The 22,448-nt window shown below is 53.7% G+C and overlaps 1 protein-coding gene across 4 annotated transcripts in view; it reads left to right on the top strand.

Moving 5' to 3' along the window:
* The first annotated feature begins 206 nt into the window (after positions 1-206).
* SH2D3C (SH2 domain containing 3C) overlaps positions 207-22,448 on the top strand; it is a 29,502-nt gene continuing 7,260 nt past the window's right edge. Inside the window, exons 1-5 of one of the 4 annotated variants that reach the window (XM_010951155.3) lie at positions 207-372; positions 2,418-2,895; positions 13,125-13,164; positions 20,029-20,157; positions 21,063-21,517. In XM_010951155.3, the coding sequence (XP_010949457.1) occupies positions 336-372; positions 2,418-2,895; positions 13,125-13,164; positions 20,029-20,157; positions 21,063-21,517 (1,139 nt within the window). In that variant the 5' untranslated portion in view covers positions 207-335. Of the gene's footprint in view, positions 373-2,417; positions 2,896-4,603; positions 4,798-13,124; positions 13,165-15,494; positions 16,296-20,028; positions 20,158-21,062; positions 21,518-22,448 lie in introns of those variants that run through there. The other 3 variants (XM_045513829.2, XM_045513830.2, XM_074362270.1) reach the window with 3 other exon arrangements.

Below are 22,448 nucleotides of genomic sequence, written 5' to 3'. Positions count from 1 at the left end.
CCAACCCAGTGGGCTCCATTCCCAGAGCCTGTGGTTTGTTCCCCAGACCTTCCAGGTCCCATGGGCTTGTGGTCTGCCCTCTGCCTTCCCACTGCTGAGGCCAAGGAGGAGGCCCAAGGGGCCAGGACTGGGGAAGGCCCCAGCCTCCGCCCCCAGTGGAGAGGATGGGGAGGGTGGGGCTGTGGGAGTTTCACTAGTTTGAAAATACACAGAGGAAGCGAGTGAGAAGGCACGAGAAAGGGGAAGGGGAGGTGAAGGAGGCATCTCAGCGTTGATGTCCAGAGCTTCCAGTGGCCACTTGCCTTCTAGCCGGGGGCTCTACATGATTTGTCAAGATGACGGAAGGGACCAAGAAGGCCAGCAAAAAGTTCAGTGAGTGTGGGCTACCGTTCGTACTGTCCTTCATCCCTCTGCCTATCTGTCCATCTCAGCCTCTCTCTGCCTCTGCTTCTTTGTCACTCTGTTTCTCTTTCTACCCATCTCTGTCTTTATCCGGAGGTCTCTGTGTCTGTGTTTCCATGTTGCCGTCTCTCCATCACTCTGGCCCAGTGTCTCTCTCTCTCCCCAGATGGTCTGGCTCTCCATCTCTGTTCTTCCCTTGTCTGCCTCTGGCCATCTCAATTTCTCTGCCTCTCCCCACCCCAACTCTTGGTCTCTCCATTTCTCTGTGTGTCCGTCTCTGGCTGCCTTTGACCTCACGGCTGGGCCAGGAAAGACCTCCACACTCTACCCCTTCCCTCTGGGCCTGGTTCACATGAGGTCTCAGGTTGGGAGTTGCTGGGGCGGGGGCGGGGGGAGGGGGTGTGTGTGCATGGGATGCTGTCCCAGGTCCCTACCAGCAGTGATGCTAGGACCCAGAGCAACTCAATTAGGGGCCACACCCACCCATTGCTCTGTTTCCCCTGTTTGGTCCCAGCTGACTTCAGCTTCTGATTCCTTTGATCTGTCAGCACAGGAGTGGGGGTGTTCTGGGCAAGGATTATGACTGCATTCCACAGATGGAAAGACTGAAGCCCAGGGACGTGCCTGAGCTCATACAGGGCTACAGAGCAGGGCTCATTCTTGTGTCCTTGGACTCTGCGCCTCAGTTTCCCTCCCTGCCCCACTACTATTTCCTCCTGTCACCCGGTGCCCAGGAGACAAAACAAGTGGTGCTGAGAAAGGAGGCAGGTCGTGGTCCTCTCCGGGGCCTTTGGCACCATTTCTGCCCCATGGCACAGAGCAGAGCCTCAGCATTTTCTGACAGCGTTTGTCAAGAGGCAGAGGCTAAGGCCAAGCTCGGGCGGGCAGGGCTGGGAGGAAAGCCCCAGAGTACTGACCCCAGCAGTCCAGAGCCCTGGGCCCTTGTTCTGGCTCAGCCTTGCTTTGTGACCCTAGGCAAGACCCTTTCCCTCTCTGGGCCTCAGTCTCCTCTCTGGTCAAATGGGAGCGTCCTATCTAAGTTCCAAGGTGGTTTTGAGGACCTGAGAAGGCAGAGGATGCTGAGGAAGTGGAAAATGCCAGGGTTTTTCCTTTTTGCTTATCTGGGAGGCTATAGTGAAGTCAGTGAGATGTGGCTGTGAGGAGGGGCAGTCCCACAGCTGGGGACAGGGAGGAGAAGATTCACACACACCCCTGCGGAAATGAGATGGTATCACCCAGAGCACTGCTGCCTGAGTCCCTGACTGACGACTGACAGACCAACCATGGGCTCAGCTGACAGGAAGGAGAAAACCGCAGAGAGTGGGACCCTCAGGCTCCCGACAACCCCTTTCTCATTTCATCCTCACCTCAGGTTCACAGAGCCTCGTTCAAACACCCCCTCCCACCCCCAACATACATCACACAGGCACACACATATGTGCTTCACCTCCTGGCTGTGTGACCTTCAGCAGGTCATTTCACAGTTCTGAACCTCAATTCCCTCATCTGGAAAATGGGGGATTAAACTTGTGTCCTGGAGTTGTGCTGAGACTTCAGTGAGGTACTGCATGCAGCATGCTTGACAAATGCAGAGGCATTTACTGTGACCATCATCTTGGTTACTTCTTACAGAGGTTATTCTTGTGCCAGTCACCATGTTAAGCATGTTATTTACATACTGAGTTCATGCTTTTCTTCAATTCTTCCATTCCCCATAGGAGATGGGTACTATAATCTCTGTTTTACTGATGTGGAGAATGGGGCTCAGAGAGGTCAAGTGATTTGCACAAGGTCACACAGCTAGGATGTGGAATTCAAGCCCAGGGCTATGTGATTCCAGGGCTGCCATATTATACCATAACCCTTAGAGAGCATGTCAGCGAAGCTCCCAACCCTCTTTGGGCCCTCAGTGAGCACAAATGTTTCATTATTATTACTGCTAGCAGTGTCATTGTTTCATTATTATTACTGCTAGCAGTGTCATTAACTCTTTTCCCTCCCCTTCCCCCTGCCAGAGTTCTTCAAATTCAAGGGCTTTGGGAGTCTCTCCAACCTTCCTAGGTCCTTCACTCTGAGGCGATCCCCGGCCCCCATCAGTATCCAGCCTCATCTGAAGCCTGACACCTTTGACGCCACACAGGATGACATGGTGACAGTCCCCAAGAGCCCCCCAGCCTATGCCCGCTCCAGTGACATGTACAGCCACATGGGCACCATGCCTCGCCCCAGCATCAAGAAAACTCGGGACAAACAGGCCACCCAGGAGGCCAAGGAGGTTGGCCCTGAGGCCCACCTGGTGCCCCAAAGTCTGCCTGACCCCCCAGGCTTGGAAGCAGCCAAGAAGGTGGTGGTGGGGACTGATGCCCCAGTGGAGGACATCCCAGCAGTAAGACCCAACTCTTCAGAAGTGGAGGTGGGCCCTGAGAGAAAACCTGAGGACCCCAGGGCAGACATAGAAGGGCAGAAAGCCTTCAGTAATGAGCCCTCAGAAAGGTAGGTGCCCACCAGGGGAGGGGGAGGGCGGGGCCTGCGGGGATGGTGTCTCCAACCTCCTGCTAGCTGAGCCTGAAGAGGACGCATAACACACACATGGGTAGAAACAGAACAAAACACACAAACACAACTACACATTAACCAAATACTTACTATAGACCAGGCACTGTGCTTAGACCTTCACTTGTACTTAATTCTCAAAAAAAAAAAAACTGAGAAGATAATATTATTTCCACATGACAGATGAGGAAACAGGTTCAGAGAGAGAATGTCATCAGCCCCAGGCAGGTCGCACATTTGGCCAATGATAAAGTTGGGGCCTGAGCTAACTTACTCCACAGCCCTCGGCAGCCTCGAGCGTGGGCCCTCAGCTGCTGGTTGGGTCCAAGCCCAGTCACTGGATCCGTGCCCTGGGCCTCCTCACCTGAATCACCGTCTTTAATTCTGCTGGACAACACTACTCCACTTAGTCTAGAAAATTATCTGTCACCTAACTTAGTTATAGGGGGAGTTGAGTTGATGCAAAAATATAAATAGTGATGATATGACCATAGCTCTCATTTAGTAAGTACCCATTTTACTGGGTGTCAAAACAAATATGATTCACTGAGAACTCTGTAAAAGATTATACTATTATCCCCATCTGGAAGATGGGGAAACAGACTCAGCCAAGGTTGCAGAGCTGGGACTTGAGCAGGAATATGCCTGCCTCCAGTGGCTGCACATTCATATGCCTGCCTCCAGTGGCTGCACATTCATCCACCACATTGTACCTACAATCTTCTAAGCCCTGCATCCATGCACTTCATGCCCTTGGGAGACCCTTCAGTCCCTGGCTTTTCAACCCTCAGAGCCTTTGTCTAAACCACATCTGTCAGATATACCTATTGAAATAAAGAGAAGGAAAATAAATCTGAGTAAAAGTAACTCTAGAGTTGGTTCTGGAACCTCTCTTGCATGGCTTCGCCCTGAAACACCAAATACAGTTTCTGTGTGCTGGGGTAATTGGTCTAGACCCCGCTTCGGTGGGGAGCAGGACCCTGTAAAGCTGCAGAGTGCATCCAGACCAGATTCCTGCCTCTTACGGACTGCATGACCTTGGGCAAGTCTGTTCCCTTCTCCCAGCTTCAGTTTTCTCATCTGATAAATGGGCATAACGATAGCACCTACCTTATAGGGTTGTGGTGAGAACTCAACAATAACATATTTGTAAAATCTCAGCACAGTGCCTGGCACACCACAAACACTAAGTAAATGGGAATGTTTACATTTATGATTGATTAAACTATTGCTTTTCCACTATCTCTGGCTGCTCCAGACTGCCTTCTTTAGCCATTCCCCTCTTAATTTCGGCTTCATTCAGGCGTGGAGCAAGGACTGTATGTAGGGGAGAGGGCCTCATAGGTTCTGGAGCGTCCTGAGGTAATCGAAAGTTTGAGAACTGCACTGGGAGTTTACGGAAGCAGGGAGCAGCGGGGTGGTGGGCGTGTCTAGGGGCGTGGCCTTTCCAGACAGCTCTGGAACGGGTGGGGAAGTTGGTATTGGTGAGGGGCGGGGCGAGGGGGAAGGGTGTGCTCCGGGGTGTGGCCTTCACGTCCCCGACACTGATAGACGGGGAGAGGGCGGAGCGAGACAGGAGGCGGAGGGCGTGTCCGAAGCGGGGCTTGTCCTTCCCAGAGGGAGGAGTACGCGGTGGAGCGCTGCCGGGGGAGGGCGGAGGGCGTGCCTGGGGCGTGGCCTACAGGCCAGGCTCCTCCTCCGGAATCTGCTCGGAGCCCTGTTGCTCCGTTGCCTGAGAAAACCCGGAGCAGTCGAGCTGAGGAGGTCCCCAGGCTGCAGGCGGCGACGACAGGGAACCATGACTGCAGTGGGCCGAAGATGCCCCGCACTGGGACCCAGAGGGTGAGTGTCCGAGCTGGGACCGAGGAGGGCCGGGAAGAGAGTGGCCTGAGAGGGAAATCCATGCCCCTGGGGCAGCTGACAAACCTAAATGAGAGTTTAGCATCAGGGACTTTTAAACTTTCTTGTGGTGTAACTCTGTCTCTGCCTTGTCCTGGCACAGGTTGGGCATCTTCCCATCACAGCAGTCCCAGAAGAGAGACACTTATCATCTCCATTTTACAGATGAAGAAAGAGAGGTTACTTGTCTAGTTTGACACAGCTAGTGAAAGTCAGAACCAGGGTTTAAAGTAAACCTTCTTGGCCAGGCCTTCAACGACTAGGCAACCCTTCTCCTCCAGCAGGTCTTGAAAAACGTTGAGAATGCCAAATCTGGGACCTAGCCTTCTTCTCAAGTGGGCAGAGATGGTCCTGGCAGTGCCTCTGGCATTAGGCCTGGCCTAGAACTGATGGGGGAAATAGAGAACCTCTCCCTCCCCACTCCTAATCATCTGGAGTGTCCAGGAGCCCAGAGGGGGGTGGGGTTAGAAGATCAGATTGAACCCCTTTCTGGTGGCCTAGGACCCAGTGTCCCACCTGACCTCTGGGCCAAGTAGGAGGCCAGGAATTGTTGAACATTTCTTCCAGGAGCCCGTGAAGCCCAGCTCTGTACTGAAGTCAGGGGAGCTGCTTTGCCTATGTGACCTCAGGCTTGCCCTGCCCTAATCTGGGCCTCAATCTCCCTGGCAGCCAAGATGGGCCTGGGATGGTCTCTGAAGATCCATCCATCTTGGGGAAGAGGGCATCTGAGAATTGCCACTAAGGTTGGGGACCTCATTCCCGAGTGTCCCAAGGGGGTCATCCCAGTGGCTGTTCAGGGAGCAGTCTAAGCGGGGGAGATGTGAACCTCCCCTACCCTCTGGGAAGCAGGGTGCACCTGGAGCAGAAGGAAGGAAGGGGAAGAGGTGAGGCTGCAGGAGTTTCCTGGTGCCCTGTTCCTTGCTGAGATCATGGGGAATGAGGAGGAAGGAGGGAGGAGGGGCCAATAGTACAGGGAATAAAGGCCTTTCGCTCCCAAAAAGGAGAGCACCAGCCTAGCCTCCTCCCACCCCCTAGCACCCTCAGCCTTCTGCAGGGAAATAGTGGGTCCAGAGAGCCCTGATACTCTACCCTTCAGTGCCTGTTACACAGGAGGAAGCAGAGGCTCAGAGAGGGAAGAGAGGTCCCCCAACCCCCCCCCCACACACACACAGAGGAATTGTCAGTCCAGAGTCCCATCAGAGGACAACTGGCCAGGCCCCACGTGGAACACCCCATAGGTGCCATGTACCATACAAGCCCTATGAGGGGAGAGCCTCTATTTGCTGCATTTCACCAGTGAGGAGACTGAGGTTCAGAGAGGGGAAGGGACTTTCCTGAGGTCACAGAGAGATTAAGTGTCAGAGCCTAGATTTGGTTCCAACCTGATCAACTCCCAAGCCCAAGCTCTTAACCACTAGGCCACATTTCACCTCCAGCAAGTAAAAATCTCAGTGCTGTTTCTACCATTATTTCAAATGACTTCCCATACTTCCCTGGAAAGGCAGTAATAGGAGCCCATTTTACAGATGAAGACATTGAGGTTTTGTAAGATTAATACCCTGCTCAAGATGACACAGTTGAGTTGGAATTTCACTCATTTAAGTATTTACTGAGATGCAACTATGCTCTAGTCACTCTTCTAGGTTCTGGGGAGACAAACCCTTGCTCTCCTAGAGCCCCCATTCCAGTGTGGGGAGATAGATGATAAACAAGAAAAATGAATTATATGAACAGCCAGAAAAAAGCTCTACAGAGAAAGATTTAAATCAAATTAGGGAACTGGTCTTGGGGGGTAGTGGCTAGTGGAGATAATCTAGGAAGGTTAGGTAGGAAAAAAGTCTCAGTGAGAAACTGATGTTTGAGCAAAGGAGATGAGGGAACAGACCTTTTCTTTTTAATTGAAATATAGTTGAGGTACGATATCATGTTAGCTTTGGGTGTACTGGAAACAAACCCTCTTGATATCTGAGGAAGGGTGTGTGCCAGGATAGGGAACAGCAGGTACAAAGGCCCTGAGGTAGGAGCGTTCTTGGCATGTTTGAGGAGCAGCAGAGACTTGAGTGTCTGGAATAGAGCAAGATGGGGGCTGGGGAGAGGAGTGGTGGAAATGAGGCCAGAGAGGAAATGGATTCAGATAAGTAAGGCTTGGAAGGCCCAGCAAGGACCTGGCTTTGATTCTGAGTGAGACGGCAGCCGTTTCTGGCCTTGAGTAGAGAAGGGCCCCAGTCTGTCTTATGTTTTATGAGAACTTCTCCTTTGAGGAAGATTTGACTGCAGTTCTACTGATTCTAAAGTGTCTCACCCGAGCATCCTTCCCTCCCTCCCAGGGACCCAGGCCCCTCCACTGCCACTCCCAGGGCTGTTCAGAAGGAAACTGGGTCTTGGAGAAGGTGGCACCCCATAGGAGAACTGGGAGCACCCCGTGTTGCCCATGCGCCAGCCCTGGTGCCAGGCACTGAGAACAGGCCAAGACACTCGCCCCCGCCCCATTTCCTTTTGGAATGTTGATTCTGGTCCAAGAATTCCCAACACTCCCTAGAGTCTCACGACCCTCTCGGCCCTGCAAAGTGACGTCAGCTGCTGGGCATCTGGTACTGATTACCCACTGGGGGAGGGGGCTGTGGTGGGCCCAGCCTGTTCAGCCTCCTCAGGCTCTGGGCGGCTGGTCCTTGTCTTCCGAAGGGGCCCAGCTGCTCCTGGCTCTCATTTCCTGTGGAGACTTTCTCACAGCCCTCGAGACCCCCAGACGCCTCAGGCTGTGGGAACTGCGCTGGCTCGGGAAAGATGGACGGTTCCCCCCAACCCCAGCTGGAGCCACATCCCCTCATACCCTCAGGGGACCCCATTCACAGAATACTGGATGTATATGGGGTGAAAGCCGGGGAGGATAGGGGTGGGATACATCCGCAGCTCAGAGGCCTGCTGACTGTCTTTACAATATTGAACGTCTCCTTTCCCCTCTCTGACCCTCAGTTTCCCCATCTGTAAATGGGGGACAATACCAGCACCTGCTTCCCAAGGTCACTGTGAGGACTAGACGAGGTAGAGCATTTATCCTGCACTTGACCCCAGGAAGTACCAGTACGCAGGAGCTGGGTATGCTATCTCCACACCCATTTAAAGAGAAGGAAACTGAGGCCCAATGAGGGGGACTTGCCCAGGGTCACACAGCCTCCTCCATCCCAGCTGAGGGCCCTCTCCAGAGCCCCAGAGGGTCTCCCCACTGTCCATTCCTGCTCCATTTCCTCTTCCTGATGTTGATTCTGGGCTCCTGGTCTGGCTGAGATATTATTTTTCTTTGCCCTCCCCTCCCCAGCATCTCCCCATCTCCATGCAGTAGCAGTCCCCATTTTCTGGGGGAGCCCGCCTCATGCAAGGAACAAACCAGAGCCAACTCAGGTCTCCTCTGAGCAGCTGTGTGTCCTGGGTCAAGTCACAATATGCAATTTTCTCGCCTATAAAGAGGGGCTTCCATATAGGCATTCAGTCAGCACACACACCTTCCCATTTTGCTCCTTTCCAGCAGGTGCTGGGTCTCAGCTAGCAGCTCTCGGGACTCAGACTCTTAGCTCTGCCCTGGGAAGGATGGCCCCTGATCTGCCCTCTTCTCACGGGGCTGGCACCCATTCTGAGCTCTGCTGGGGAGCTCACCCCTGTCAAGAAGACTGAGGGCACAGAATGGTGGAGAGGAGCAGGATGTCTCCAGGACAGTGGTGGCCCATCTTACAGGAGACGGGGCAGGGCAGAGGCAAAAGCCAAGGGCCTTCCTGGCAGGGAATCCCAAAGGCCCCATTGTGGGGTGTCACTGGAGTGACTCCAGAGAGATGGGGCTTTCCACCCCAGCTCTCTCTGCTCAGGGCCTTTAAGGACTAAGGAACACAGGGCAGGGTTGCTTCTCTGTCCAAGGTTAGTGAAGGTCGAAGTGAAGGAGGGAGAAATCTTCAGCCACCCCTCCTCTGGAGGGCAGGATGCGAGATCTCCAGGGGTGGGGACTGGGGCAGTGAGGGGAGCTACGGGGGCTAAGGAAACTTCCTTCTCATAGGACCCTTGTGGCCCCTCTGGGAAGAGAGTTAAAATATGCCCATTTCACAGATGAGAAAGTTGAAGCTCAGAGAAGGGAGGGCAGGGGGAAAGCTGAGAAGCAGAAGGCAGAGGCTGGGGAAATCTCCACTCAAGGCCATATGACCAGACCCAGAGGCCCCAGGGGAGTAACTGGGGGACAAAGGGCAGGCAGGCAGCGGGGCTCTGCAGGGCAAGACTGCCTGTGGTGAGGGAGGGCCAGGGTAAAACAGGACAGCAGCCTCTCCTCCAGGGTCCTCGCCCTCTCTTCTGGGCCAGGATGGAGGCCCAGAAGGTAAAACTCAGACTGAAACCTGCATTGGGGAAATAAAAGATAAAGGGGTCTAATTACTGCTCATTAATTCAGTTAATTAAGCTAATGTATGCAATAAGTGGTATCAGTTATAAGGACATATCAGCTAATACAGGCAATTAAAGGGGTTGGTTATTTAAATAATTAATGCAACTGATTAATGGAACTGATTTCGCTCAATTGTCACTATTATTTATTAATTGATTTCACCACTAATAGTAGAGGGGAAGTGCCTTTTAAATCCATAAAATAAGAAATTAATTAATTGATTAATGGAGCTGAGTTTTTTAAATGGAAGCTTTGACTCCTGGATTTGATCATTACAAAGGGAGGGAGAATTTTTGAGAAATTTCCAAGCAAAGTGAGATCTGCAGGCTCTGTAAGAATTACTCTGGCTCTCAGAGGAAGAGGAGGTACTAGACAGAGGGAACATCATGTGCAAGGGTCCTGAGGCTGGAGGTAGTAGAACTATTTGGAGGAAGTGTGAGGCCAGAGTGCAAAGAAGACCTAAGGGAGAGAGGAGGGGTGGCCAGCAGTGGCCCAGGCACAGAGGGCTGACCCAGAGAACTAGCCCTCAGAGTTGCAGGGGCTGCCATGACATTCATTCATTCAAAACAGTCTTTATGGGGTGCCTGGCTCTGTCTTAGGCAAATCCCAACCTCTGCCCTTGTGGAGCTGTTGTTCTGGAGAGGAGATAGTCAGTGCATGGCAAGTCAGACGAAGTACTATGGAGAACTAAGGAGGGCAGGGAGGTGGGCAGCATTGAGAAGGCCGCACTTTCAGATGGGTGGCCAGGGAGGGCCTCACTGAGAAGGGATCATTTTAGTAAAGACCTGAAGGAGGGAGGGGTGGGGGCTCAGTGGCTATCTGGAGGGAAAATATTCCAGCAGGAGGAATAGGAAATGCAAAGGCCAGCAAGGTGGGGACAAAAGCCAGCAAGAAGCCCAGCTTGGCTGGAGCTACATGAGGGGAGTGTGGTTGGATGTGGAGTGAGAGAGGTGGTGAGGTGTCAGTGTGTGCAATCTGTTATCAGGACTTCTGCTCTTAATCTGAGTGAAACTAGGGGTCGCTCCAGTGGGTTGGAGCAGAGGAAAGTTGTGATCTGACTTTCATTTTAACAGGACTGCTTAGCTGCTGGGGTGAGAACAACTCATAAAAGTGCAGGTGACAGCAGGGAGGCAGGAATGAGGTGGTGGCTAGTCCACAAGACTATGGTGGTGGTGGCCTGGGCAAGAGGTGACAGTGGGTTGTGAGCAGACACGGCTATGTTATGTCTTAGAAATCGTGGAGTGTTGTAGAGGGGCAGGGAGAGGCGATGGGGGCTGACTATGGCTCCAGACCTTCAGCTTCCTGGGCTGGGGCCTCTGTCTGAGCACCCGCCTTGGCTCTGGCCATCTCAGCCCCCCTGATCCCTGGTGCAGGCATCTCCTTCCCAAGGCCCTCTCCCACCCAGAACCTGAGGGGAAGTGGACAGGAAGCAGGAGGAAGTGCTGGGGCGATCCCAGTGTCCTGGCCAATCTGTTCCCAGGGAGGATTTCCGGGCTTGAATAGCCGGAAACGCTGGGATGGGACACCTCACCCAGGAAGAGCAGCAGAGGTGAGCGGAGAGGAAGGGTCCCTACTCCACCTTACTCCCACTGCTGCTGTTCAGAAAGAACCCAGACGCTTTGGGAGCCTGCTGTGGCTGGGCTGCAGCTTGAGAGACTGTGGTTAGAGGTCAGGAAGGACTTTGCAGGAGGGCAGGCTAGCAGCGGGGACTCTAGAATGTCAGAACAGGGAGGACTGTCAGACAGCTTCTCAGCAAGGAACCCCTGGCCTCAGGAAGGGGGGACCCCTGTGTAGAATTCTGCTCTGGAAACACACATCTCACCCACAGTTTTTGTTTCATTTTGTTTTTAGCTCAGCTTTTTTTTTGTTGTTATTTTAAAGTAATTTTTTAAAGATTTATCACATTTAAATTTAAATATTGGGCATCTGTATCTGAGGAAGCAGTTCCCTGATGTGAGACCTGCCTCCCTATTTTGCAGATGGGAATACTGAGGCTCGTACCAACCGGAGAACCAGGGCCCAGCCTCAGATAATTAATGTCGATAGTGATTAATACTGGTTGAGTGTTTACTATTCATACATTTCTTAAACAATAAATAGTTCTTGAGCTCCTACAATGTGCCAGGGGCTCAACAGTGAACAAGACAAAGTCAGTGCCCTCGTGGAGGAGTTAAGTGATTAACAATCAACAAATAAATGTAAAGTGATCATTTCAGGCAGAGATTGAGGAAAATAAAGCAGAGTTGAGGACAGGGAGTGAAGGATAAGGGACTGTTCTACATAGGGTAGTCAAGGAAGGCTTCTCTGAGTTGGGGACACTAAGCAGAGCCCTAAATAAAGCAGGGGGAGAGGCAAGCTGTGGGACAATCTGGAGGAAGAGCATTCCAGGCAAAGGAACAGCAAGTGCAAAGGCCATGTGGCAAGAATGAGCTTGGCAAGGAGGCCAATATGGACAGAATGAGGGAGGGAGGCATGTTTTGGCGGTGGGAGTTGACAAGGTGGGCAGTCAGGTACCACCAGGCCAGACAGAGCCTTGTAGGTTGGGGAAAGCATAAGCCAGTTTACACTTTTTTTTTCTGGCATAAAAATGGCACCCTCTTTACTCTCACAAGGGAAGAAAAATCCTGGCTTGGATGATAAGTTGCATGGCCAGCCATTTTTAGGCCATGGAGCAGGGTTTGGATATAGTTCTTTGAGAGGTGGGAGTAAATGTGTGCCACCCTCCTGGCAGTGGAGAGTAGGCTGACAGAGAGTGTGGAGAGCAGGCATGGTGAGAAGGCTGCTGTGTGCTCCATGGAGGACACAGAGAGTGTCCCATATGGGGCAGGGTTGACACTCGGAGAGAAGTGGTCAGGATCTATTTTGAAAGTAGAGCCGCAGGATTTCCTGATGGATTGGGTGTGGAGTATGAGTGAGAGAGGAGGCAGAGAGGACCGCAGGGTTTTTGGCCAAACAAAGCAACAAGAAGGACGAAGCTGACATCAACTGAGATGGGAAGCGGATGTGGGGAGCAAGGGCATGGTGCGGGGTAGAGGGAATCAGCAATCCTGCTTTGAACGTGGCAAGTCAGATGACTTCAGACACCCAAGAGGAGATGCTAAGGAGGCAGCTGGGTTTACGAGTCTGGTGTGGAAGGGGCAGGTCCAAGCTGCATCAGAGAAGGAATGGCATTTAAGGCCAAGGACTGGGGGATGTGGCTCATGGAGGCTCTCACTAGAAAGGAGGATATTTGTTTGGCACCTGGGAAAAACAACCACCCTCACCTCTGGCCTTTCCAGGCCCCATCTTAGCCACCCCTGAAGGCAGAGGGGAGCAAATCGGCAGCCAACTGTTACCAGCAATGGCTCCATGGTGTGCGGCCGAGTGGGTCACTGTGCACTAGGGAGTGAGTATAGGGCAGGAGGAGAGGAAACTGAGGCCCAGCCTGGGGTCCCCAGTGTTTGGAGTCAGGGAGGGGTGGGGAGGGTACACCAGGACAGCACAATGTCCTGAAGCTGGCAAAGACAGTGATTCAGAAAGCAGGCCCCGTGTTAAGGCTCTAAAATTCATCAGCTCCCAGAGTCCCTGAGATGACTCAGTGAGGCAGAGACTGTCAATAGTCTGATTTACAATAGGAAACCCAGGTTCAGAGAGGTGAAGGGACTTGCCCAGGGCCACACAGCTGGAGAGTGGAGGAGCAGCCCAGCCAGCAGATTCCAGCGAGTGCTGTCAGCTGCGGTGCCCCCTCCTGCCTCTAGGCTGAGCCCTCTGGGGCCCAGGGGCCAGATGCTGGCACCAGGTAGGTGGCCAGAGGCTGGCAGCTCGGGAGCCAGGCAGGGCTGGGGACCTCACCTCTCTTCTTTTCTTCCAGGGCCACTGGAGAGCCAGAGGCTGGTGGGGACTACGTGAAGGTAAGGGGGACTGGGCAGGGGACACTGGAGGGGCCAGAGCCTATTCTGGGAAGGTCACAGGCCTTTTCTGGCCTTGTTAGGTGTCAGACCTCACTGTCTGTTCCCAGAGGAGAGGGTCTAGGGGTCAGGGCAGTGTGTGGGGTCTGCTTTCACTCCTGGAATCTTCTTCCCACACCTGCCATCATTCTCTCCTGGCCCTAAACTCAGGACATCCCAATGTTTGTTACTACTAGACTTCATCCAGCTGCCAGCTGGACAGGGCCCCAAGGGTGTCTCCATGTGAAGACCGGCTCCAATCCCACTTGGTCTCTGAGCATGTGCTGGTGCTGGGAGGTGGGGAGCAGGACAGGATGACTCAGTTCTTCATCACAGATAATGGGCACAGCTCACATTTCTCATAAGCTTAATTTGTCCTGGGCACTGGGAATATTGAAAGTGCAGTTTTGAAAAATGATGATAACCACAATAATACGGTAGAACATTTTGATTGCCTACTGTGTGTAGAGCCCTGTGCTAGCTGCTGGCACTGGAAGGGAGATGGTTCTGAGCTCTTTACATGAATGAGGTCTTGGACTTCTCTCCTCATCATTGGGCAGTGACAGCCTTCTTGTGCCCACTTACAGATGGGAAATTTAAGGCCCAGAGAAGTGCAGTGACTTGCCCACAGCCACACAGCTACCACAGGGCAGAACTGGGATTGCAGTCCAAATCTATTTGATGCCAAGACCATGGACAAAGGCCTTGGCCTTCCACATCCAGGAGCACCCACCCTGAGCTAGGTCCCCTGCTGAGTATGGAGCACACAGCAGAGGGCAAGGAGCACCAGGCCCTGTTCCAAGGGCTCCAGGCCCATGTGGGGACCATGGCAGAGCCACACAATGGTTTGGGCTTGTGTTTTACAATCCAGCAGACCCAGATTTTAGTCCCAGATCTGCCACTTATTTGCCACATGACTTTGGGTGTGTGTGTCACCTCTCTGAGCCTCAGTGTTCACCTGTGTGAAATGGGGTAAGAATGATGCCTCCAACTCAGGGTTGCTACGGGCTCAGTGAGTCTGTGCTCATGACAGAGAGATCTAGGCCTGGAACAGAGAAAGCTAGTCTGGTACCTGACCCCAGGGACATTCCGTCAACCAAGATTCTGCCTGTAAAGCTCTGTGTAAGTGCCTAGTAATGAGGCATGGCAGGAAGTGTTCAGATTGCTGTCTCTGTCCATCACCAGAAGGCTCAGATAAGAAGCCATTGGAGCTCCAGAGGTAGAGGATGATTTTCAGTTCAGGAGCTGGGAAGGGGGAGATCAAGGAGGGCTTTCTGGAGGAGGAGGCATTAAAGCCAAGCCATTGCAGTTGACCGGGAACATACACCAATGTCCTCTCTCCAAACTGAAAGCTGGAAAGGAGACAAAGATAAGTGAAGATGGGTGATAGAGTGGTCCAGGCAGAGGTGAGAGTGTGGGCAAGGTCAGAAAGCAAGCTGAGTGAGCTTAGCCCAGGGCTGAGGCAAGTTAAGCAGGAGTTGCTCCCGGAATTTGAGCCTTGGCTCCTCATCCAGGCCCAGACACTGCAGGGAGACAGAGGCCTCATGGAGATCCAGCACCAAAGCCAGTGTAGGAACACACAGAGGGCACATTTCAGCACCTCACAAATCCCAGCTGCCTGGTAAGGTAGTGAGATCTCCATCACTGATAGTAGCAAGATCCCTGTAAGGATTATTAGCTTTGCATTTTTTCTCTAGTTTATGGGGCTGGAAAAAAATGTGGTTAAAAAATACTATAAAAGAAATAATACCTGCTCACTGGAACTGATTAAACAATTCCTAAAGGATGAAATCAAAAGAATGTTAATTTTAGCTTCAAGCCCCAGAAGGGGATAGAATCAATAGTCAGTCACCAAAAGTCCATTTCAGCTTCCAGAACTCTAGGGTTCTCAAGACAATGATGTGAGTATTGGATTCTAAGGCAAGGATTCTAAAGTTCTGAGACCATAAAATCCCAGGCTCCACGCCCAGAGCTTCAGATGTTTTTACAGAAAATAATGAAATAGCTGAGGCCCAGAGAGGTGGACTCACTTGCCTAAGGTCACACAGCCTTCCAAAAGAATTTGAACTCCAGGCCTGACTTATGCAGTCAGTAATGATTCCTTTTGCATTGATGAGCCTATGATTGTAGGACCAAAAGTCTAGATTCTAAGACACTAAACTTGAAAACAATAGCACATATTTATTGAGCACTTACTTTACGCCTTACATTCATTTATGCCTAGGCAACTTACATGCATCAGCTCAGCCAAAACTCTCAAGAGTTCTGTGAGGTCAGCACAGGTATGTTTTCCAGATGAGTAAATCTGGGCTCCGAGAGAATCTGGGCTGCTTGGGTGGAGGTGGGTTACACCTCCTGTTGAACCCAGGTTGATTCCCTAACCATTGAGCATTACCGAGTCTCAGTCCTGCCACCTCCCCCCCACCCCATCCCCAGAGTCTGTCAGTGGAACATCCCCCAGTTCACAGCGGAGTCCCTGATTCCAAATCAGAGATGAGAAATCTGGGCTCTGGGAGATTTCCCGAGGCCACAAAGGATTTGGTCAAACGCATACAGGGATTTTTCCAGCTTTACATATGCTTTACTTCAAAGTCTGCCTGCTCCAGGTCAGGGAGGGGTGAGGCGAGTGGGGGCGGCAAGAACCCCCCTTGCCCGCCCAGGTGTTCCCACTCCATCCCTCTACCCTCACCATCATGACTCCCCCTTTGGCAAGTCCTCCACTCCGCGTCCCCGGACTCCAGGCAGCGGGGACGCGTGGGGTTGGAGAGCAGGGGGCGAGGGGCGGGGAGCCAGGGGTGGGCGGAGGGAGGAACAATGGCCCCCTCCCCTCCCGGGGCCGGCTGGAGGGTGGGGTCTCCCCGCCCCGCCTTCCCGCTCCTCCCCCGACAAGGCGATGAGGTAATCGCGTCGCCGAGAGGCACGCGCAGCCGGTGCCCAGCCCGGTCGGTCCTGCGCCCCTGCCCCGCCGGCCGCCGCCCCCCGCACTGTCCCGGCCCCCGCCGCCCGGCCCCACCATGACCGAGCGGTGCAGCCTGTGGAGCGCCCTGTCGGCCGCCGCCTGCTGCTTCTACCGTGGCTCCTTCGTGCAGGTGCAGGTGAGGGGGCGGCTCGGCCCCCGCCAGTCGCTCCGGGCTGGGACCCCTGGCCGCTCGCCCCGAGCTCGGGAGCCGGGGAGCCGCAGTCCGTGGCGCCGTGCAGGGTCCGGCCGGGCAGGGGCTACGGGCTGCGGGCTGCGGGAGGGGGCGGGGTCGCCCCAGCCTCACCTCTGGGCGCGCAGACGCCTCGCGGGATGAAGGTCCAGCTGCCGCTCCCGGGACTCGGGGCTGCGGGGGCTGCCGTTCCGGTAATACCTCCTCTGTAGGAGGGAGCTGATCTCGGGCATTGGGTATTGGGAGATGGAGTCCCCGGAGTCCTGCCTCCTCCAGCGAGCAATCCAGCTCCTGCGGCTGACCCGGGCAGCCTGACTCCCCATTGTACCAGGGGCGCTGGGCTGGAGTCCGAAGGCTGAGTGAGGGGCGAGAAGCTGAGGGAGTGTTGCGGGTGCCGAGGCTGGGGCCAGAGCGCCCGCCACACTCCTGCCCTATAGGTGGGCTTGGGCATGCTCGAGGGCGCGGGTCTCCCAGCCCAACTGGCCAGGCATTGCGGAACGGAGCGGTGGCGATGAAAGGGTTAAACGGAAGGGGGTGGAGGGGAGGACCCGGACCCCGCCTCTCTGCGGAGCATCATCTGGAGATGGCTTTGCTTAGGGTTGCAAGACTGAAGGGAGGTAGAGGGGGCTTGCTGGGCACGGGCTGGTGGAAAGGGGTTAAGACCTTGATCTGGGATCTACGCTTTTTTGCCTCCTGAGCCTCCTGGGGGACACCGGGCGCATCACCTCTGCGCTCCCCTAGTCTCACACACGCTCTGAGCCCGCCTGAATGACGGCCCGCCGGCAGCGGAGCGCAGCATCCCCGCACCGGCCAATCAGGCCCTCGCAGGCCGGGAGGCGGTGAGATCATCTCTGGCCAATAGCGGTGCGCTGAGCGCAGGGATGCTGCATTCGCGCCCCAGCACCCACCCCCTTTGGGAGCTAGAGACCCTGGGGTCGAAGGTGAAGAGGAGGGCATACGGACCCTAGGTTTCCCTAACCTCGGGTGTGTGGAAGGTACAAGTTTGTCCCTCCAGATTCTCCCTGACCATTGACTATGGTTGGAAAAGTGGAACCCAACCTCCCACCCCCCATTTACAGATAAGATTACTCAGGGCCAGAGAGGGAAAGTGACTGGCTCAAGGTTACACAGTGGCAGGCACAGTCTTGGGGCCAGTTTTTTTTTTAACCACACAGCCCCCTCTCCTTCTTTGCCCTCTGTCCCTCTTGCTGTGGGACTGGGGCAACTTCTCAATTGCATGCTCTTTGTCAAGGAGGAGGAGTCTCCCCTGTGGTTCCCACTCTTCCCTCCCCAGGGTGCCAGGTGGTATAGGAGAGGGGCCAGGACCCTGAAGAATAGGGAATCCCATGGAGAAGTGTAGGTATCCGAGAAGGCCCAAATCTCAGTTCACCTGGCCCTCCCTGCCTTTCCAGGGTATTGGTTTCTACCTTGCGCAGAGGATATGCATTATTCCCATCCCCAGGCCCTGCCTTTCCCCGAGCACTCATATACATCACCCACCCCCACCATCTGTCCCCAGAGCCCTGGAGACTCCTCAAAGCCCCAATATTTATGGGCACATTGCCAAGCTTCTCCTGCCCCAGCCTTGCTCACCTCAGAGAGTGTCTCACTGTCTTCCCAGGCTCTCTACCTGGAATCCTCTCTGACCCCTCTGCCCTCTTCCCCACACCTGATCAATGGCTGTCTAAACACTCTTCCCTTAATCCCCATCTCCATGCCCCACCCTGCCCTGCTATTGCCTGGAAAACACTAGGCCACTCTCCACACAGCAGATCGAACCTGCCCCAACACTTAAATAACCTGCAGCTCTGCTGTGTCTTCTGGGTAAACCCCAGCTCCCCAAGGCAGCCTCACAGCCTTGTCCACCTGCCCCTGCCACCCCTACCCCTGTTGAAGTTTCTCATCACCCCTAGGGCCTTGGCTTTGCCCACAGGGCCCTGACTTTGCCACTTTCTCTCCAGAGTGCTTTCCTGCCCTCCTGCCCTCCTGCCCACCTGTCTGTCCCCACCCTGACACTTTTGCTTTGCTCGTCCAGTCCTTCATCAGACCTCAGTGGAAACATCACCTCTTCAGGGACTTCATTCCTTGACTAGACAAGGGGGTACACATTCATCTGCTCCTAGAGCTCTCTGTGTGTCTCTGAATATTTCCAAACCCTGGGATTACTTGTCAGTGTCTGCATGGCTCCCCCAGGATAGAGGCCACCTGTCATGATGACCTTGGGTTCAGCCCCTGGCACAGGACCTGCCCTAGAGTGGGGGCTTAGTCAATGTTGAAATAATGGAGTCAGAGATTCTAGATATCTCTGAAGTTGGGGACCAGGGTATCTTGGGAGCAGTGTAGGCTGATGTGAACCAAGGCAGTGGAAGAGCAGAGGAGTGGAGAATGGAGTTGCAGAGTTAGGCTCTAGGAACTTGGAAAGTGAGAAGAGGCAGAGAGTGGACTGGAAGACCCTGGACCCTGGTGAGTAGGAGGTCCTGGGGAAAGATTGTGACCTGGACTGAAGCTAGGCCCTTTAGTGCCCTCCCTTCATCTGTCCTGTTGTCTGGCCAGTTCTGGGCCAGATCTCTCTGTCCTAGAGAAGCTGTCTTTGGGGCCTGGAGTTGGCAGAAGGGGGAAGAAGCAATGTCACATGTCCTCACAGTGATGAGGACATCTGTGGGCTAGTAGTGGTGTTCTGGAGTATTGTCTCCTTTCATCCTTACAACCTGGAAAGGCAGGTTTTGTCACTGTACCCATTTTACAGAGGAAGAAACTGAGGCCCAGAGAATTCACATGACACAGCCAGGATTGGCTGGGCTGGGCTCTGTGGTAGGGGCGCGCCTGGCAGCAAGAACTCCTCTCCTCCTGTTCTTAGGCCTCCAAATCCAGGCCACAGTAACTGGGAAACCAGGAATCTCCCCCCTAGGCAGGTAGAAGAGGGGAGTCCTGGGCATTATCTCCAGTGAGTGACCTTGGACTTTCCTGCTGGGCCAGTTTCCCCATCTAGCAAGGACTTCTTGAGATGACAGGGAAGAAGGGGTCTTGGGAATTGTAAAGGATATCACAGATGTCTGTATGGGGGCCTCTGCTTCCCTGTTTATAGCTGCCTCCTCCACCCTTGTATAATTCACTGTCCCAGAATGTATCCTCATCCATCCAGCCGTTTTTGCCTGTGATTTTGCCTCAGTATCTGCTGCCTTATCCACCTGTAGAAATCCAAATCCTCCCTCCCCCTACTTCAAGATCAGTGTGGTGTCCTTGGTGCATAATTAGTGTTTGTGATTGTCATCTCTTCCAGGAAGCCTTCCTGGACCACTCCACCTGGCCTAGACTTCATCTCCCTTTGGAAAAGCCACCCAGCTTTTTGCCGCTGTCCATTACTGTGGTGCTGACCGCAGTCTGCTCAAAAACTCATGTTGCTTTTGCCTCCTCTCTTAGATTAGGAACTTCCTTGAGGACAGGTTTATTTTTTGCCTTATTTACCCTTGGCACACAGTAGGTACCTTTTGGTGGATTTAATTGAGATTCCTTTACTCCTGCTGGGATAGGGACTCATGGGTGAGGACCTTTCTTGCATCTGTGCATAAGTGTTCCCAGGATTCCAGGATAGAAGGACTTCACTTGGGGTGGGGGAGGTTGGGAAAGAAGGAGGAAGGGGCTTCAGATTGGATGCTAACTTTTGCTGTCTCCTGCCCAGTTCTCCAAAGAGAAGTACATTCTGGACTCATCGCCTGAGAAATTGCACAAGGAATTGGAGGAAGAGCTCAAACTCAGCAGCACAGATCTCCGCAGCCATGCCTGGTACCATGGCCGCATCCCCCGTGAGGTGAGCAGGCCCTGAACTGGACCCTCAGCCCTAGGCCCTTTCACCCACCACCTCAGTCAGTCCCAGCCTAGAGAGGCTCTGACTATTGTTTGGTGGGCTCAATTGGAGTGGACTGGGATGAGGTCTGGTTCTGCCATTTACTGACTGTGTGACCTTGAACAAGTCACTTCACCTCTGAGCCTCAGTTTCCTCATCTATAAAACGGAGGATAATAATAGTACCTACTTTAAAAATTGGTTGTGGGAATTAAGTGAAATAATGTGTGTAAGGTGCCTGACATGATGTCTGACATGCAGAGCTCAATGAACATTGTCCTTTGTGGTTGTTGTTATTACTACTATTTTTTTTACTGTTATTGTATGGGTCTATACATCAGCCTCTTGTGTGTTTGGTTAGTGAGTATCAGTTCTTAGGCTACTTGAGGGCTGGTAGTCCAGGGTGGGAGTTGACACGCAAGCAGACAGTCAGAGCCCAGTGGGAGAAGTGCAAGAAAGGAGTGCCTGGCAGGGAGAGAGGTCTTTGTGAGATGGATAGCCATTCACCAGAAGGGCAGGGTCTAGGATGTTCTAGCAGAGAAAGTAGCTTGAGTTTACAAAGGCCTAGAGATGCACCAGAGCATTGTCTGGAGGAATGAAAATTCAAATTCACTCTGCTCAGTGTGAGCCCTGAGAAGGAGTAGGTCTGAGGCCTGAGCTTCAGATCATGGTGACTCCTGTTCCAGGGCGTTATGTCCTCCCATGTCTGAGTCTCTGTGCCCCAGACCCCTGGCTTCTGGCTGAGTTGCACCCTCTGAATCTGTGCCCACCTCCGAAGCTTCAGATATCTCTATTCACTGTGTCCTCCAGATCCCGGTCTGGCCCTATCCTGTCCCTGCCCTGCTCCAGCCTGACCATTGCCTCCCACAGGTCTCAGAGACCCTGGTGCAGCGCAATGGTGACTTCCTCATCCGGGACTCGCTCACCAGCCTGGGTGACTACGTGCTCACATGCCGCTGGCGCAACCAGGCCTTGCACTTCAAGATCAACAAGGTGGTGGTGAAGGCGGGTGAGAGCTACACCCACATCCAGTACCTGTTCGAGCAGGAGAGCTTTGACCACGTACCTGCCCTTGTGCGGTATCATGTGGGCAGCCGCAAGGCTGTGTCAGAGCAGAGTGGCGCCATCATCTACTGCCCAGTCAACCGCACCTTCCCGCTACGCTACCTGGAGGCCTGCTACGGCCTGGGCCAGGGCGGTAGCAAGGCTGCCAGCCCTGCCAGCCCCTCGGGCCCCAAAGGCAGCCACATGAAACGGCGCAGCGTCACCATGACCGACGGGCTCACCGCTGACAAGGTCACCCGCAGCGATGGCTGCCCCACCAGGTGAGTGAGAACCCACACTAGGCCTCAGTCTCCCCGTTTGTCAGTGAGGGGGTCTGTAATGTAAGTACTGGTAAGAAAGGGGAGGCCCAGTCACACGGGTCTGGGTGAAATGACCTGGAGCCTCAGTTTGCGGGGAAGAACAGGAGGCAGCCCAGGCTGTACTGAGTGGAGATCTGGAACACAGGCTGCAGTCCCAGCTCTGCTCCAACCAGCCGTGTGCCCTTGGCCCTGCCACTGTTCCTCTCTTGCCTCTGTGTTCCTACCTATAACTCACTCCAAAATCCCCCTCTGGCCTAGGGGGAGCCCTGAGTGCTGTCCTGTCCCAGGCAGGGGTCTGCTCCCTGCTGTCAAGGTTACCCCTCCCTACCCCACCTAACTAGACCAAGGTGGGCATCAGAGTAGAGGGCTTTGCAGTGTGCAAACAAGGAATGGAATGTTCTCAGTGACATTTTTGATGATACTCAATTGCCTCTGGGTTGGGTGAGACCAGGCCCTGAGCCCAGGAAAAGCCACAGCAGCAAATGATTCCTGAGGCCCTACTGTGCACCTGGCCCTCTCCTGCACACTCTCTGTGCCCAACCTCATTGACTCCCTTGTCTCCCTAGGAGGTGGCTCCTGTCCATACCCCCACTTTCTAGATGAGGAAATAGGCTTGGAAAGGAGTAGCTGCTTACTAAAGAGTGGTAGGACCAAGAGTCAGACCCAGGTCTGCAACTCTAAAGCCTGTGCCCCTAATTTCTATGGCTTTCCTGGCTGCTTGCAGTTGAGACCTGCCATCCTGTACCATCAACACTTGGATAGGTCCCATCTCCCTGGATGCTGCTAGGCAAGGAATTGCTGGTTGGATACCCTGTGGGGAGTTGCCACTTGGCCTGTGGTTTGGAACCAGTGATTATAATGGTGCCAGGATCCACAGGCCATGTGCACCTGA

This window comes from Camelus bactrianus, chromosome 4 (assembly GCF_048773025.1).
Source record: "Camelus bactrianus isolate YW-2024 breed Bactrian camel chromosome 4, ASM4877302v1, whole genome shotgun sequence".
NCBI lineage: Eukaryota > Metazoa > Chordata > Mammalia > Artiodactyla > Camelidae > Camelus > Camelus bactrianus.
This window is presented reverse-complemented; position numbering and strand designations above follow the sequence as displayed.